Source organism: Aethalodelphis obliquidens, unplaced genomic scaffold, assembly GCF_003676395.1.
Source record: "Aethalodelphis obliquidens isolate GAN/ISIS:26980383/991018 unplaced genomic scaffold, ASM367639v1 scaffold78, whole genome shotgun sequence".
Taxonomy (NCBI): Eukaryota; Metazoa; Chordata; class Mammalia; order Artiodactyla; family Delphinidae; genus Aethalodelphis; species Aethalodelphis obliquidens.
The window spans coordinates 7,938,386-7,957,561 of NW_020838022.1; the positions used below are offsets into that span (position 1 = coordinate 7,938,386).

Sequence of the window (19,176 nt, forward strand, 5' to 3'; positions counted from 1 at the left end):
TCCAGGCTGCGGGGCTGTAGCAGCGGCGGAGGGGTGCTGGTGGTTAGGTATCGAGGCCGGAGGGCTCCGTCCGGCTTTGGCCCGCGGGCAGCGGGTCAGGTGGCCGCGCGCAGAAGGCCTAGGACTCGGACGTGGGTTTCAAGTCCCCAGGCTCTCGGTCCCCTGGGACTTGGGCCCTTCACCCCGGAGAAGTCAGCCTGTCCTCCCCGGGTTGGGGGCGGCGGGCAGGCTCCCCGCCTCCCGGGAGGAGGGAAGGAGGGAGGAGTCCCGCGGGGCGTGTCGCGCGAGGGCGTGTCGCGCGAGGGCGCGTTGCGCGCCCGGTGCGGGCCCCCTAGGAAGTGGATTTGGACGCTCCGGATCCAACCCCGCTTCCAGGTTTTCTCCCGTCCCGGCCCTGCTTGCTCCCGCCCGTCTCCGGCCCCCCCGCCGCCCGCCCCCTCCCCCTGAGTGCCGCCCGCTGGGCCAAGTTTGTCGAGCGTCGCCGCGCACGCCGGCCAGTCAATCAGCGGCAGAGCTGAAGAGGGCACAGCCGTGCGGCCGAGGGCAGAGCGAGCCGAGCCGAGCCGAGCTAGCAGGGCGGACCAGCGCCGGGCAGCCCGAGCCGCGCGCCGCGAGCGCCCGCCGCCGCCCCTCACGCCCTCCTCGGCCCCCGCGGCGCCTGCCACCTTCCCCTCCTTCCCCGCGCCCCTGTCCCGCCTCCGGCCAGCCCGCCCCGATCGCTGCCCCCGCGGAGCCGGGAGGTCACCGGCCCGCGCCTCCGCTCCCCTGGGCCGCGCACCGCCTCCACGCCCTCCTCCTCCTCCCCGGGCTGGGCGCCTGGCACCGGGGACCGTTGCCTGACGCGCGAGGCCCAGCTCCACTTTTCGCCCCGCGTCTCCTCCTCCTGCTCTCCTCCTCCTCCTCCAACTCCCCTCGCCCTCAGACTCCGCTCGCGAGCCCCCGACTCCGCGCCCGCCCGCCACTTTCCGTCCCGCCCCGAAGGTGGGAGCGCGTCCGCCCCGGCCGGCACCATGGCACGGTTCGTCTTGCCCGCGCTGCTCTGCACCCTGGCCGCGCTCAGCGCCGCGCTGCTGGCTGCCGAGCTCAAGTCGAAAAGTTGCTCGGAAGTGCGACGTCTCTACGTGTCCAAAGGCTTCGACAAGAACGATGCCCCCACGCACGAGATCAACGGTAGGTGGGAGCCCCCGGGAGGCGAGCGCAGAGACGGGAGAAGGGGCCGCAGAAGCCCCCTCGCCCCGCCGCCCCTCGCGCCGGACGCAGGTAGCCGAGACGGAGAAATGGGCAGGCGCGCCGGAGCGAGCCCCGACGCAGAGCGTTCGCTGCGGACGCCGGGGCCCCGGGTGCGCAGCAGGCGGAGGGGCGCCGCCGAGTTACCCGGCGGCACTCCCGCGCTCAGCTTCCTTCCCCCACCCCCCCTCCCGCGGTCTCCCTGGTCCCAGGAAGCCCCAGAGGACTCTGGCCCGCAAAGTGCGTGTCACCGGCTCCCTCGCCTTTTCCGGGTTGAACTCCTTACTGGGCTCCCCGCTTTGTTGTGTGGGTGACGAGAGGTCGGGGAGGGTGGAGGTTGCCAGGTTCCGGGGGGCGCAAAACGTGGAACTTGATGTTTCATTGATGTTCTTTAAAAACCCACTCCCCGCCTCTCTTCCACCGCTGACACGGATTAGGAGTTTTAGTAGCTACAGCGGCTTTCGAAGTGGCCTTTAAAAAGCAAACGACTCTCCACCCCTCCAAACCCTGACTTTTGGGGACTCTCCTGCTTTCCGGAACGTGTTGGACGAGAAGGGTATTTTCCCCTTTTTCTTTATTTCTCACCTCATTTTAAGGGTTAATTGCACTTTAAATTACAAATCTTTGAAAGGACTGATTACTGGAAGCCTGAATCTCAGTTGGGAGATGGTTATGCAAATAGAGACCACTTAGCCTGTGAAAAAGTTCACCGGGTTTCGGCGCTGGGGGTGCGTGGGGTGTTTGTGAAAGCCCTTCTTGCAGCGCTGGGGAGGCAGCTTTGCGGCGGGTGCCCTTCGCCCCTCCTCGCCAGGCTGGCGGCTGTGGCCGGGCCGATCCCCTCTGGGTGGCACTCATTCGCAGAGGCCAACTGTTGCGCGAAGTCCCGCGGGCCGCGCTGGGGCCAGGGGCCGCGCAGGTAGCCTCTTCGCCCCGAGGGTTCGGAAAGAACCACGAATCTAGCTGGCTGATGGCCAGCTTAACCTAACGGAGAAGTGAGCGATTCGAGCCCCGGGGGCCAAGCCTCCATTCCAAACCTTTCATGGAAGTGAGCAGAGCGCGCCTTTGCCTCGCGGTGTTGGTCACCCGGGTGGGGCGGGCAGGGGGCCGGCAGCCAGCAAAGGAAATACTGTAATTTCAACCAGGCGCTTCCAAAGGCTTAGGAAGACTTGGGGGTCATTATTTGGGAAGGGCTATTAATAACCTTGGAGATTAAGTGCAGTCATCAATTACATAAAAATTACAAAGGTAGTTGAGGGAAGTTGCTGGGCACTTTTCTTGTGTGACCGGCATCTATCTAGAAATAGAACCTAAGAAATGGTTGGAGCAGCCTAGGACCCCACGCACCTTGGGAGGTATCAAGTACCTCGCACGTTACTGATTAGAGACTGTTTGCCCTTGAGCTGCTTGTTTTTTGGGGAGCTCACGTCTGTCTTCACAGCGGCACGATTTTATTGGTTGTAGAGCCCCAAGAAGCCCTCTTTCTTTCCCCTCTCCCTTCCGCCCCGCTCGAAAAAGTAAAGTTGAGCCAGTAGCCACTGAAGCTTGGGGGCTCCACAGGTCAGACCTGGGGTCTTTGTGCCCTGCACGGTTTGGGCCCGGGGCCCAGTGGAGATGATTGGCGTGAAGGTTACAGTTGTCATTCCCACATTTTGAAGGGATAGATGCAGCGATGCACTTAATGGGAACGTGACAAGTTTTCATCTTCTGCTCATGCAAAACAATATGTGCCTTTGAGGTGGACTGGAGGCGTTCGGGGAGTGGGCTGTGAAATTGTCCTCCCCACTTTCTCCAGCTGTGTTCTGTGCAGGCTTGCAAGGGCAGGACATCTTCCCCCGCCAGCATCTCAGGAAAAATGAAGTTTGAAGGGTGCCCAAGGACAGTGCTAGGTGTTCCCTTTGATTGTCATGGTCCCCAGAAAACACCTGAGGAATGTTTTTGCATAAATATTTCTCTGGACATATTCCCCCTAAAGATAAGAGCGTTATTAGTGACCAGCAGCAGGAAATGGAAGCTAATGTGCTCACACCCAAAACATTTTATTCTTTTTGTCTTGTCCTTCATCTCCCTCCCAGGGCTGCTGCTTTTATTTCCCCTTTTGAATGACCTACTGGACTGCATTCTCCCGAGGAACAAAGGAAGTGCCTTTTTAGCTGGAATCCTTGGAAGACCACCAAGGACTTTAGCTCATGCAGTGCAATTTCGCACCACTTTCAACAATAACAAAAATGCATGACTGAATGGCTCAAAAATGTGGAGTGTTAGAGGCATTCATTTGAGTCTAGGACACTGTCACAACACAGACAGACCCAAGTAAATACCTTTAGACGGCCAGTATAGAAACGGGGTAATCTTTACCATCACCCTGGCCTCTCCAGCTGCATACATTGTCGTTGTCTTCCCTGGGCTCCACTCAGATAATTTTGGTCATTTGGGAGAGCATACTCAACGTAGCGACTTGAATGAATTAGTTGCCAGGCACTTTCTTTGGTTGGGGGTGTGTGCGTATGTTTTCTTAAGTGCAAAAAGTCCAGGATTGTTTTCCAGGCAAAGGGTCACAGTGTCTGGGTGCCTAGCCCCAAGTTTAAGGTTTGATTCTTGATGGCCTTGCACTTGCCTTCTAGAGGTTTGAAGAGGTTTTGAGAATACTCCACGTTCTTAAGGAACGGTTCAGTCTTTTTAGATTATAATTAAGATAATTTGATGTGCTCACAAGGGTGTCGGGGAGTACACCATGCTGACAGGGCTCCGACCTAGGTCCTGCATTGCCTATCCACTTGACCCCTGAACTTAACCAAATAATGTGTAGCCCAGATGCCATGATCAAAAGGGATCTTTAACACAAAGGATGGGTTTTTGTTCAGCTTCAATGGGCATATCTTTTGGAGGACCTACTGTGTGCGATATTCTGTGCTTAGCATCATGGGGGCAGCAAGAAGGACGGGAGGGCCTCTGCTACCAGGACCTTCCCAGGTAATAGGGAGATAACCTTGCACACACACGATTGGAATACAACATGGTGTGCAATAAGGACCATATGAGTGGTACAGATGAGAAAGGAGTACCCGGGGAGTTCAAGGGAGAAGGGATTTGGGACTAGGATATTAACTTACTAATGGTAGTTCAATAGTAAAAAAAAAAAAAAAATAGTATTTATAACAAGGAATTGTAAAATCTTACCATTCTCATTGCACCTCCCTCCGTAAGGACAGGATAAAGGATATGCAACAATTGGCATTTATTACTAATCTAATCTTTGCTTGTAATTGTCTTGAAGAGTGAGGCAGTTGGTTAGAAACCTACTTCACCTTGCCAAAGGTCCCTTCCACAGTGACATCGAATGATACCAAGGAGAACTTTGCATCACAGGTGTGATTTGGGAGTTTTTATTTTCCTGTTCCCATTTACGCTCATGACCAGTGCACCTGTGAGTGTGCACGCATGCTCACATGTGTACCTCTGAGGGAATCACATAAGGTATGTTAGGATTACATGGGAAAACATGTGCTGGAGAAGTAGGAATACTTTTTTTTTTTTCTTTCTTTTTTTTTTTTTTTTTTTTGCGGGGCCTCTCACTGCTGTGGCCTCTCGTTGCGGAGCACAGGCTCCGGACGCACAGGCTCAGCAGCCGTGGCTCACGGGCCCAGCCGCTCCGCGGCATGTGGGATCTTCCCGGACCGGGGCACGAACCCACGTCCCCTGCATCGGCAGGTGGACTCTCAACCACTGCGCCACCAGGGAAGCCCCAGGAATACTTTCTGATACTGCGTTGATTATTCCATGTAAGACACACAGCATATGTCTTCAAGAATTGTATTCCCTCTTACCTACTTTAAGTAGATGAGTTGGATTTTGCAGAGAACTTGTGATTTTTCTCACCTGTCAGTATAGAAATTGTCCCAAGTAGTACAGGGACTATCTCCTGGACATGCTCAAAAAAGAACTTGGTAAAAGTTCCGGCTTATGCAGCTCAATCTCTAGTTAGAACATACAAATATAAAATGTTTGATTCAGCATAATTACTATTTTCCTTTTTTGTTTGACTCACGTTGGGTTGCACGCAATTTCAGGATTAGCTGGAGAGTAGACCGAGGAATGAAAAAGGAAGGTTTTTTGTTGTCTCAGCAAGGGAAACATCAGTGATTATCTAAGTCAGTTGGGAAGGGGTCTGTGGCTCCCCAATAACATCTGTTTTAGCCCTGAGGTGGTTGCCATATATGTTCACCAAAAATGCATTTTGGCTTCAATGAAAAGATGAAAAGAGCTGGTGGCTATTAAGTGCTTTCCCTGGGCCTGGTCCTAAACAAGATCGTCTCATTTAAAGTCCACAGCAACCATATAAAATCAGAATGATGATTATATTCATCATCCCCATTTTACAGACAAACAGATTCAGAGGGATTTAGAAATCTATTCGCAGTCTTACAGCTAGTTAATGTTGGAGGTGGGATTTGAACCCTAGGTCTTATCTGACCCAAAGTATAGTCTATGCTGTGTTGTACAGATAATAAGAAAGTACCTTCCCAACTCCCATAGGGGGCTGGTCTTAGAAACATAAGCTATGAGAGGACCAGCAACTAACTGGTAAAAGACCATCATCACAGCACTATGCTGATGCTCTAGTAGAGAGATCCAGTCGTGTCCTCTGCAGGCAAAGTGTTGTACCCAGACAGAGACAATCTAATGTTAACAGTAGAAGGACTGTAAATTGTATTTCCTGGGTCATGGGGAGCCCACGATAGCTTCTGAGGAGGGGAATTTCGTTAGTCAGGCTGTTTCAGGAAGATAACTAGTGGCACTGCAGAGTTCAGGGTTGGTGAGGCAAGGGGAAAGCAGGGAGAGCTGTTGGGAGGCCGTTTTAAATAGTTCTTAACTGCCTCTTGTCTGTTACATCGGATCCATGGTCTTTGCACACAGCTGTCTTGTTTCCTAGTTCATCGTGTGTGCAGGCACACGTGTGTCTTCTTGGCTCAACTGTAAGTAACCTGAGGACAGATGGCAGCTCCTGGCATTTTGTGTGCCCAATGGTACCAGGTGCGCGAGTGCGGTGCAGTATTTGTTAAACAGGTAGGGGGATGACAGATAATTGTATCGCCTTGTCTGGCCGGACACCGGTGCTATCATGGGATTATACTGCCTTGGTGATAGACCATCATCCCATGGTCTCTTGCTCTCCTGGGAAGCTTTTGGGTCTAAACATTCTGAAGTGAAATAAATTTAGAGTAAGTCTCCTAGAAATGTTGTTATAACTTGGAGAATGTTTTTATTCTTTTGGGAGTGTACTCATCTTCACCACTTCATTAATAACCGAGTGTCATAGGCATTTTTCAGAAGCATTCGGAATTCTGTTTTTCTTTCCGCCTTGAGATATACTTCTTTTAAGAAACAAACAGTTGAGACTTGTGATGAGGCAATTTAGAACAAATGGAGAAGAGTAATTTAACACCTTAGATCCAGCATATAGAGCTGTCTGATGCACGTCAATTACCTTTAAAAAAATAAAATCTTAAATTTGTTGTTTTTACCAAGGTGAAGAACACAGGCTTAAGGATATCAATAGTTTATATAAGCGGGGGAATTCCCTGGCGGTCCAGTAGTTAGGGCTCCGCGCTTTCACCTCCTACGCCCTGGTCGGGGAACTAAGAACCCACAAGCCGTGTGGTGTGGCCAAAAAAAAAAAAAAAAGCAGACACTAAAATACGAACAGGTAAAAACTAGCATTTTCAATTCCACTTGGCTAAACATCTGTTGCTTACTATAGAGAACATGAAAGTGCAGAAAATTCATGAAGCAATTCCATCTTGGAGGTAATTTGAAATATATTTAAGTTCTGATGCATTTAATTCAGCAATCTGGTGGGAGAGAAAAGTCAAAGCGCTCCATCAACCAGGTATTCAACCTTTGAAAAAGAAACTCTAACAAATGTTAGAAATTAGGAAAAAAATTGAATGGAAGAGTTAAAAAAAAAAGTCAATAACCTCCAGGAAGCCTGGAAACTATGTAAAAACATCTTATTGGAAGCCCAGATAAATGTGTGCCAGACATCAAAAAGACCAGCTGCTTGGGGGAAGAAAAAAAGAACCCGGCATGACTAACTGGCAGAGTGAAAGAGGTGCTTCAGGGAAAAAGGCATCTTTCACAAAATGGAAAGTTTAAGCCAGCAGAAGAGGGAAGTCCACGAGGTATGGCAGGGCAGGTACAAACTAGAAATTAAGTGAGCTGAAAGAATCAGAGATGAGCCTTGCCAGGGATTTGAAAAAGGGCCCATGTGATGATAATGGTGAAAAGGGTGGGCTGAGTCCAGCCTCTTAGAGGAAAAGCAATATGGCTTCTTTAAGGGGCAGCCATGCCTGATTAACCTCCCAGAGATCTTTGAAAGAAGCAAGTGGGTGGATACAGGGAAACAGACCTAGTTTAGATTGTCAAGAATTATGCAATGGGATTCCAAGACGGAGTATATTCAGAAAATGCATTTACTTTGGGATAGGTGAGGACATTGGGTTATTGAAAAGAGGAAATAATGGAGGAAGGGCGGGGGAAGAGGGAAGAAACCCCACTGTCCTAGGTGGAGTAGTTTACATGGAAAGGCCATGGTTTCTTGAAAAGAGCAGTTCTAGCCTAGCTCTGTGACAAATCAGTTGTCTGATACCTTTGGTGAGGTTCTTTCTCCTCGATTTGAAAAATGGGAGTGGGGTTGTTAGAATACTGGATTACATCAGTGATTCTCAACCCTGGCAACGCTTTAAAGCACCTGGAGAGCTTTTTTTTAAAAAAAAAAAAAAATTATTTATTTATTTATTTTTGGCTGTGTTGGGCCTTCGTTGCTGTGTGCGGGCTTAGTTGAGATGAGCCGGTGCTATTCTTCATTGCGGTGCACGGGCTTCTCATTGCGGTGGCTTCTCTTGTTGCGGAGCACGGGCTCTAGGCACATGGGCTTCAGTAGTTGTGGCGCATGGGCTTAGTTGCTCTGCGGCACGTGGGATCTTCCCGGACCAGGGATCGAACCCATGTCCCCTGCATTGGCAGGTGGATTCTTAACCACTGCGCCACCAGGGAAGCCCTTGGAGAGCTTTTAAAATCCACTAGTGCCTGGGCATCACCCCAGACCAATTAAATCATACTTTCTGGCAGTGGGGCTAGGTCTTGGTAACTTTTTAAAAGCTCCTCAGTGGCTCTAATGAGCGGCCATGGTTGAGAACCAGTGCCCTAGATGATCTGTGAGTTCCCTTCCATCTCTGAGATTCTGTGATTCTGAATTTTCCAATGAAATTCATCACAAAGTGTTATCTCAGAAGAGAGCTTTGATTTAGACCCAGTGCATGCTTGTTTCAATTTTGGCTAACTTGGATTTAAGAGGAATGTCTGGTTTATTTATTTAAAAATTTATTTGTTTTATTTATTTTTGGCTGTGTTAGGTCTTCGTTGCTGCACGCGGGCTTTCTCTAGTTGCGGCGAGCGGAGACTACTCTTCAGTTGCGGGGCACGGTCTTCTCATTGCAGTGGCTTCTCGTTGCAGAGCACGGTCTCTAGGCACGCGGGCTTCAGTAGTTGTGGCTCGTGGGCTCTAGAGCACAGGCTCAGTAGTTGTGGCGTGGCGCATGGGCTTAGTTGGTCCGCAGCATGTGGGATCTTCCCGGACCAGGGCTCAAACCTTTGTCCCCTGCATTGGCAGGAGGATTCTTAACCACTGCGCCACCAGGGAAGTCCAGGAACGTCTGTTAAACTTGGGAAAAATATTTTTTAATCAAGACGCAAGTATATGCCATAACCAGTGATGCTTTGCTGAGGGTGGAGAAATAAGACTAGGACATTGAGAGTACTTTGGAGAGAATTAGACAGGAATCCAGCCTTGCTGTTGTTTATTGATTGTCAGTGTGCTAGGTGATACTTCTTCCCCTCTCTTTATTGGTAAAATAAAAGAAATCTCTTTATCCCTTACTTTAATGTCCTCTTTGCCATGTGTTTATTCTCTTCAAGTATCTTATCAAGAAATAGAAGTACAGTAAATCCCTAGGCTTCTGGTCGGCACAACCATCCAGAACACAGCTGGGAATGTGGAAGTAAGCAGAAAAGCTAAATGATGGAAACAGCTGTCATAAAGCCCATGCATTCTACTTGGAGAAAAGGCCTTCAGAAATTTGTCATCCGCAATCATTGATTTTTTTTTTTTTCCGGTACGCGGGCCTCTCACTGTTGTGGTCTCTCCAGTTGCGGAGCACAGGCTCCGGACGCGCAGGCTCAGCGGCCATGGCTCACGGGCCCAGCCGCTCCGCGGCATGTGGGATCCTCCCAGACCGGGGCACGAACCCGTGTCCCCTGCATCGGCAGGCGGACCCCCAACCACTGCGCCACCAGGGAAGCCCCGCGATCATTGATTGAATAGCTCTTCTATCAAGAGCAGAATGCTAGGTGCTGGGGATTCAAAGAGTTCCTTTAAAACCAGAATCAAGCTTTTTTGAGGCACTTACATTCGAATTAGGTAGATAGGGTTTAAATGTGGGAAGATAGAAAGTTTAGGTTACCTGGCTTCCCAGCACTACTTGCTACTCCTTACCTGATTAGGAGTAGCACGTAGTGCTGGTTGGGTTGTGGACCCATCAGAGGAAGGGATGGGTTTGGAGGCAGGCAACCACTGGACTGCCAGGGAAGTCCCTCAGGGCAGTATTAAATAATTGTATATTCTGATTTAAAAGTTCCGAAGGTTTTTTTTTTTTCTTTTTCTGCACCATGTAGCTTGTGGGATCTTAGTTCCCCCACCAGGGATTGAACCTGGGCCCTCAACAGTGAAAGCGCAGAGTCTTAACCACTGGACCGCCAGGGAATTCCCAGAAAGTATATTTTAGAAAGAGTGGACATCTTCTAAATACAAAAAATTGCTCTTGAAAGCACATTACCTTTTTAGAGCACCTAGTTTCCCAACAGTGCTGGGTCAATAAGGAGTAAATTCTGTGTGTCACTTTGTCCTTTTCTGGAAAAAAAAGTATTTTAATATTAATATTAATACCACTGAGTATTACTAATTCAGTGGTTTACTCACTTCAGAGCTTTTGGTTGGTGATTTTGTTCCTCTGCACCTTGTCTTCTAATCCCCTTAGAATGTCAGATACTGCTGTTACCACCTGCTGTGCTCAGCTTGGGAAACTGACATGCTGACCTGAAGCCACTAAAGGCAAGAGTTGGTTTTGAGTTAGAGGTGACAGGTTTAAATATGTGAATATTGGTTTCCCTTTTATACATTTACCAAACTAAGTAAATGGATAATCATATTTAAAGAAACACTAGAAGTTAAGGACGGGAGTACTGTATTAAGAATGAGGACACATTTGAGGGTCCTTGTCTCTGATGAGGTGGCTGTTGGAACCTTTAAAGGAAAAGAAGCTGTTGCTGCCCGGTCACGGCCATGTAGCTCCAGCTCTTATCACACTGCCCGGCACATGGTAGGTGTTAGAGAAATGTTTGTGGTTCACAAAGAAGTTCAAGCATGATTTGTGACTTTTGTATTCATTCTGGGAATGAATATTTCTATTCATCCATCCCTTTTAATTCAATTAACTTATTTTTAGCTATTTATTTTAAAATTTCGAATACGTTTAGTCCTAGATGCCTAAGTGAGAAAGAGAATCTTTTTTTTTTTTTTTTTTTTTTTTACTTAGAATGTAGTGTTATTTCTCAGCTTGCTCAGAGGTGGGAGCTAAGTATTTCATGTAGTTTGTTTTAATCCTGGTAGACAAATGGTTGCTGCTTCTTACATTGTCTGTTCCAGACATTAATAGGAACTCTGCTGTACCTGCAGAGGTACTTCTAGAAAAAATAGCCTTTGCTCCTGTTCCTTTCTTTAGACTCTCAGCCAGGTGTTCGCATCCCTCCCCTTCCCCAGGCAGTTCAGGTTGGGCCCCAGACAGGGTTGCCCTCTTTGTCTAGTCTAGCTCAAGGTCACCTGGTCCCCACTTCATCCCAGCCATCTTTTCATGCCAGTCCTTTCTCCTCCCAGCTACTTTGTCCGTTGGCTTTCGCAAGCCTCTTTAAGCCTGGCTTCTTTCTTGATGTTGGGCTTCTGTCTACAGGAGCAGACTGGGAAGTGGTTTCTTTTGGACTGCAGAGGTTTCCTTAGTTCTCCAAACCCTTGACGTCGGCATCCCAGCAAGCATCAAGCCGCAGAAAAAAATTTTCCCTTCAGTTATTGTTTCTATTCCACCAGCCGGGTTTGTCTCCGTTGAGTTTTCAGTCTGGTGTTTGGTTAGAGATGAAAACAAAGAACTGTGTCCTTGCAAACTGCAGTGTGAAGCATGTGGTTAACAGTTACTACTTGCAATGGTCCAGCCTGAGTGGGAGTATCATTTTTCTTGGCAGTCACTTCACAGAAAGTCCTGCTTCTTTGGTGCCAGAATAAGCAGTCATTGCATTCCTTACAATTTATAGTCAAATTATTATCTACTATTGTTAAAATTGCCTTAATTATGGAATATTTCCCTATGCTAAGATTTTAAAAAGCAACGCAAGACAACTTTTCACTGGTGTACTTCAGAAATAGTCCTTAAAAATCACTCTCTGACTAGGATGTCAGAGGCTATGATGAAGAATAGTTTTTTGTTTTTATGGGGAGAATTTTTTTTTTTAAGGGGAGGAGTGCAGTGGGTTCACTTTAAACCGAATCCTAACTAACTACCCCCAGCTGGCTGGTTGGTTAATATTCTGCCTTGTTTATCCCCAGTTTGGAAGTAACTTTCTTTTTCCCCTGCCTCTTCAGGTCCCACAAGCCTGGATTCATTCTGGGAAGAAGGCTTTACTGGTGGGAGGTGGGTTGATCATTAAGCAGTGTGGCGATGGGAGAAGATGGTCTTGTGTCTTTCAGGTTGGAGGGCAAATGAAGAAATCAGAACCTTCCAAGATAAGAGACAGTTCGTTTTCTTGGGATCAGAACCAAGGTTTAGGTGACTGGGTGGGCAATGTTTCTGTTTAGATGCTCTCTCAGAATCTCTGCCTTTGAGCTCTGCTTTCAATATGGATCCAAGAATCTGTCCTCTTCTCTACCACCTCGGTAACTACTGTCCTGATCTCATCTCCCATCACCTCTTCCCTGGATGATCACAGCTGCCTCTGACGAGTCTCTCTGCTCTGGCTCTTGCTCCAGCCTCTTCCCCACCAGTGTGTTCCCAGCACATTAGCCAGTGTGATCCTATTCTGTTAAACCTCACTCTGACCTTATCACTTGTGCTCAAAGTGCTCCAGTGACTCCCATTGCCACCCAGACCGAAAGCCAGACGCTTAGGAGGCCTTACAGGGTCTGCCTCTGGCCCCCTCCCATGCCAGCCTGCGCTTTTTATAATTTTCCCCCATATACTGGTCTGTCTTCCTCAGCAGGGCTGGCTCCCTCACAGGGTTCTGGGCTTTGCTTACCTATCCCCTTCATGGAGGAGCCTTTCCTGACCTCTGTGTAAGCTAGAATGCCTCGCACAGACACTTTGTCCCTCTCCCCCACTGCTTTGTTCAGTTCTCACAATCTGACCTAAGGGCAGGGACTTTGCCTCTTTTACTCACTGCCCTACACCTAGTGTCTAGTGTGTTGCTTGCACTCGGATGTTTCTTGAATGAATGCATGAGCGATTCCTCCTGGCAAGTAGCGTGCTCTTAACCGTCCGAAAGCTTTTTCCTGACTAAGAGCATCCTATTGTGAGCGTGAGGCTACACATCTGACCATCCATCTGTAGAAAGAGGGTGCCTAGGTTCATTCAGCAACTACTTTCGAGTACCTCTGAATTGATGGGGCACTGAGGGTGAGTCAGCGACCAAAGAGGACACAGGCTTCGCATGCATGGCGTCACGGTCTAAACGGCGAGACGCATAGTGACTTGGTAATTCTCCAAATCAGTATTTAGTGACAGTTCTGATAACTACTTTGAAGGAGAAGTAGTCTTGAGTGCATACTGCACATGACCGGAGTGGAGCACAGTGTGCTGGAACTTTCGACCCCCCATTTAGGCCCGTGGGGCTTTCCTCACTTCCTAGGAGATGTGCGTTTTACACCATCACAACCACCGCCCCTGCAACTTGAATGGCAGGGTCTGTTACTGCCAGTGGGTCCTGAGGCGAAGGCCGGAGTACTTGGAACAGCACAGGGGAGATGGACCTAAGTTAGCGAGGCTTACACGGAGCACTCTTCTCTGGTTTTATCTCTTGGCCATCATTTTAGAGATGGGGCTTACGTGGGCACCAGAAAGTGCACGGTGAACTCTTGTGTCACCTTTGCACAGTTGTCTTCTGTTCTCGGGGTGCTCCGTGGAGGAACCACCAGGTACCATGAGTACTGAAGCCTCCAGGTTTCTGTGAAAGGTCAGCGTCCACTCTTAGCCCCACAGAGACCACAGAAATGCTAGTTTTTAGAAAATATTTTATTGAAGTATAGTTGATTTACAATGTTGTGTTTAATTTCTACTTTGAAGCAAAGTGATTCAGTTATACATATATATTCTTTTTCATATTCTTTTCCATTATGGTTTATCACAGGATACTGAATATAGTGCCCTGTGCTGTACAGTAGGACCTTGTTGTTTATCTATCCTGTATATAATAGTTTGCATCTGCTAATCCCAAACTCCCAATCCTTCCCTCCCCCACCCCTCCCCCTTGGCAACTACAAGTCTGTTCTCTATATCTGTGAGACTGTTTTTGATTCGTAGGTATGTTCATTTGTGTCGTATTTTAGATTCCACATGTAAGTGATATCATGTGGTATTTGTCTCTCTCTGTCTACTTACTTCACTTAGTATGATAATCTCTAGGTCCACCCATGTTTGCTGCAAATGGCATTATTTCATTCTTTTTAATGGTTGACTAATATTCTGTGTATATACATATGTATATGTATACATACATATGTGTATTTTATATACACACGTGTATGTGTATATATACATGTATGTATGTATGTACACCACATCTTCTTTATCCATTCATTTGTCGAGGGACATTTAGGTTGTTTCCGTGTCTTGGCTATTGTAAATGGTGCTGCTATGAACATTTATATAGCGTGTATCTTTTCAAATTATACTTTTGTCTGGGTATATGCCCAGGAGTGGGATTGCAGGATCATATGGCAACTCTGTTTTCAGTTTAAGGAACCTCCGTACTGTTTTCCATAGTGGCTGCACTAATTTACATTCCCACCAACAGTGCAAGAGGGTTCCCTTTTCTCCACATCCTCTCCAGCATTTATTATTTGTAGACTTTTATTTTTTGTTTTGTTTTGTTTTGTAGACTTTTAAATGATGGCCATTCTGACTGGTGTGCGGTGGTACCTCATTGTTGTTTTTGATTTGCATGTCTCTAATAATTGAAATGCTAGTTTTTTTGACCAGTGCGTGGCTCAGCATGAAGCCCTCTGGCCCCTCAGTGACTATTCCAGTAGAATTCTGGGTCAGCAGAAATGGGCCAGATGCTCTTGTCAGTTGGTAGCAGGATTCCTTCCCTCTCCAAGCCTTTATGAATGGCAACCAAGTGTGCAGGTCTCCAAGACAGGGGGACCCTGGCTGTGCGATGAGTGCAGAGGCTGGCCAGGGAGATAGGATTGTAAGGAAATGCAGCCCAAGTGATAAGTGTTCTAGCAGTTATCATCGGAACAGGATGGGAAGGAGCATTCCCTGCCGTACATTGAGCCCCTCGGAACAGGGTTGTCCCCATTTCAAGAAGGAGTGTATTTCAGAATTTTATTATATATATATTTTTAAATTGAAATAGGATTGATGGTTTTCAGAATTTTAGATGAGTACTCTGGATGAAAGTAGGGCCTTATTTTTGTTAGTATGTTCGGAAATTCCAAGCTCTAATGAGGAACCCTGAGGCTGAACTATGTATAGGCACCACCTTGCGTGCTTGACAGTTTTACCTACCAGTGCACAAGTAGTCATGAGATCCCAGTACTCCCAGTGTTTCCCGGTTACAAACCAGTGGTTTTCACCATCTTCTAATCCAGACCCCCTCCTTTTACAGCAAGGACAGTCTGTATTGCAGTGATGAAGGCTGAAGCCCCAAGCTCTTGGTTTAACGTAGTGAACTGGCTGTATCTGTAGTAAATGGGTGCGTATGTTTGTATGCAAGGGCCAAGTCTTGCGTAGATATGCAGATTAAGGTGTTCCCTATTTTATATATGGATTTAAATATGAAGATTTTGGCATATGCCCTATTTTAAATACAATAGGCTGGCACTATCAATATATAAGGATAAGTTGCCTGATTAAAAATGGAAATAAGCATTTTGTTTCTTGTTGTCCAATCAAGCAAATGGTCCATATGCTATGAAGTACTCATGGTTTGGACTAAGATGTGTGGGTTCATGCTGGGGCAAACCAGTCCTTAGCTATCTAAACATAGCTTTAAGTTTAGGGAGAAGTGATGAATTGTCTCTGGTTTTATTTTTAAAACAGACACAGCATGGAGCATTTTTTCCAATAACCTCTTAGTGTTTCTCTTAGAGCCCAGAGATTTTCTTCGTTGCTCCGAAGCTCGAGAATGAAGTAAAATACAGTGAGATTCTGGGATAATGGAGGCTGAGGCTAAGCTTGTTTATCTCTGCTGGATCTGTAATAAAAGGGTTTCCTAGGCAAATGAATGGTGTAAATAAGATCTTAGGAGATGTTTGACACCTGCATAGGGGAAGCGAGGATCTCCGAACACCTCAGGAACAGCCATTTTAATTGAAACCATTGTGTTAATTACAAGTATCTCTCTGTTTATTGAAGTAGGGTCTCTAAGTTACTATGGTGGGAGAGTGGGGAGAAGTCACTTTGGGTTTAAAAGTGATAAACCTGTGTTTCTTTAAAATATTGTATAATTCAACTCATATTCCCTCCAATTAGTCAAATTTATAGAAGGCATTTCTGTAATTGACCATAGCAACATGAGCAACTAATGGCAGTTCTGCTGTTAGGGCAGGATATGTTTTCCTTCTTGAAGTCCCAGCAGCTGTTGTATCCTCAGAGTTTTCAGAAGGGAAAAACAACCCGAAAAATTGAGATGTGTTTTTCATGTGAGAGGAATGCAAGCTGATCACTAAGAATAAAGGGAAATGACTGCATTGGCGCAGTTATTAATTTCAGAAATGTCTTTGAATCTGTGCTATATGCCGGAGCGTTATGCCAATGCTTTGTGGCTTCCTGGGGTGACACTTAAGAAATGTAAGATTTAGATCCTGTATTTTGCCAAATATGAATTGCCTCAGTATTAAGTGTTTTTCTTAAAAATTGGTTGTAAAGGAATTTTTCACCATTTTCGAGTTACTTGATGTGTGATCAAACCTTAAATCTTCATAATAGTGTATATTTAGTAGTGTACGCTCTTGTGGGAGAAAGCAGAACCCCAACTGCAGACAGCTTCCAAGGGACCATTAAAATGTCCTTAAAGTATTTCACTTGTATAGTCATTCTTGGAAATGAAGGACAATTTTGATCCTTAATTTAAAAAAGGAAGAATAGGGCTTCCCTGGTGGCGCAGTGGTTGAGAATCCGCTGCTAATGCAGGGGACACGGGTTTGATCCCTGGTCCGGGAAGATCCCACATGCTGCGGAGCAACTAAGCCCGTGCACCACAACTACTGAGCCCGCGTGCCACAACTACTGAAGCCTGCGCGCCTAGAGCCTGTGCTTTGCAACAAGCCCGCGCGCCTAGCGCCCGTATGTTGCCACCGCAATGAGTAGCCCCCGCTTACCACAACTTGAGAAAGCCCACACACAGCAACGAAGACCCAGTGCAGCCAAAAATGAACGAATGAATGAACTTATGTTAAAAAAAGGAGTTACTCCCTCTTAATTGGAGGGAATATTAAAAAGAAAAAAAAAGGAAGAATAGGTACTTCCTTGGCCATCCAGTGGTTAGGACTCCAAGCTTCCACTGCAGGGGGCACGGGTTCGATTCCTGGTGGGGGAACAGATCCCACATGCTGTGTGGCACAGCCAAAATAAAAAAACAAAACAAAACCCCAGGAAGAATAGCAGGACATTTTACTCCAGCTAAACGTAAAATGTTGGAGATTTCTTCAAATACCACATCACTTCAGTACGTTTCTTGGTTGTACTGAATTCTGTCCACTGAAGTAGTTGACTTTTGTGCTTTTGTTCTTTTCTAAACAATTTATTGTAACCTTGACCAGGCCTTTCTCATCTCCTTTCTCTTCTCTTCCTTTCCTAATATTTGTTTTGTTTAATCAGTCAATATTGATACATTTTTTCCATTTTAAAAAAACAACCAAGAGGGACTTCCCTGGTGGTCCAGTGGCTGGGCCTTCAGCACTCCCAATGCAGGGGGCCCAGGTCCAATACATGGTCGGGGAACTAGTTCCCGCATGCCATAACCAAAGATCCTGCATGCCAAAACCAAGACTCAGCGCAGCCATATAAATAAATATTAAAAAAAACAACAACAACAAGAAGAGGCTAACGTGATTTCATTAGCCCTCTAATTGCTTTATTAATGGAAACCTGTTGGTCCGTTCAAGAGCGAGGGTGCTGGTGACCGGTTCTTCAACCATATGTCTTTAATTTTTAAAAATCTGGCAGGGCCTGAAACTTTGAGAAGTCATGTCATTTTCTTCCAAGGTTTTAAAAATTTAACTGTAATATAAACCCTACCTACTTAAGATTATTTAATCCATATTCAGTAAGATTCCTACAATCATAGTGATCATCATTATTTTAGTTACAATAGATAGTATGTACTGAGCACTCATTATGGGTCTGTTTGGAAAGCATTATGTAGAGTAACCCATTTTATATAAACAGAAAATAAAAAGACACGATGGAAGGAGAAGGGAATGAGGAATTGTAAAAGCAAGGCTTATGCCAGTGAATGGGCTATGCCAGTAGGCTTTCCAGGTAGCATTTATCTGAGAAAAAGAAACCTGACAGTTCTTCAGGCAGGACACTTTCTTGTTGTTACTAAACCTGCAACGAATTTATTATATAGGGTTTTACGTAAAAGACATCAAACAGTGTAATAATCAGTGTCATCAATATGATGTCATTTATTGTACTGATCTCCCATAAAAACCCCAAGAAACAACATTTGAGAAATTCAGTCTGGCTTTCAGATCCATGGTATTATCTTCAGTCTAAAGAATTCACCTCTTCTACCTTTCTGGGTAACTGCTTCCTTTTTGTGTATGAATTCATATCTCTTGGTCTCTGAGTCAGAGCTCTCCTGTAACAACCCCATGATATCAGCAAGTACAGCCACCTGCAATGTCCAGAAAACCAGAAAGAGTTACATACCAGGGGAAGTGAGAGCCTGTGGGCTGAAGCCACTTTAGATCTAGGGATTGAAACCATTTTGGGGAGCTGGACAGCATCTTTGATTCTTCAGCCATTTTTCTTCTCCCTGTCCTAACTCTGCTCTCAGGACTTTGTACCTGGCACTCAGAATTGTTAGAGTGTCATTTGGCCTCCAGAGATTGCTGTTTATGGTAGGTTACATATTTTCCAATTGAAAAGGTGATATAACAGTAATAATAATGAGTAACTTTTATATCCTTTGCACATCACAGCCCAATCCCTATTCACATGTACACGTTTCTATGTGGCTTAAATTATAGTACTTGGTGTATCTGCTATTTTTCCAGTTTGATTGAGATATAGTTGGCATACAGCATAATGATGTGATTTACATATACCATGAAGTGATCATCACAAGTTTAATTGAACATTCATCGTCTTGTATAGATAGAAAATTAAAAAAATAGAAAAAAAATTTTTTCTTTTGATGAGAACTCTTAGGATTTCCTCTTTTAACAACTTTCATATATAACATACAGCAGTGTTAATTCTATTGATCATGCTGTACATTACATCCCTAGTACTTATTTATCTTATAACTGGACATTTGTACCTTTTGACCACCTTCATCCAATTTCTCCTGTATCTGCTATTTTTAACATAACATGAAAAATGCTTCTGTAGTTCTGTCGAA

General features: G+C 46.2%; 1 protein-coding gene across 1 annotated transcript in view; it reads left to right on the forward strand.

The window, feature by feature from the left end:
* Window positions 1-435: 435 nt before the first annotated feature.
* Window positions 436-19,176, forward strand: part of GPC4 (glypican 4) — a 110,033-nt gene continuing 91,292 nt past the window's right edge. Inside the window, exon 1 of the mRNA XM_027092422.1 lies at window positions 436-1,170. Within this exon, the coding sequence (XP_026948223.1) occupies window positions 1,011-1,170 (160 nt within the window). The 5' untranslated portion in view covers window positions 436-1,010. The remainder of the gene's footprint in view (window positions 1,171-19,176) is intronic.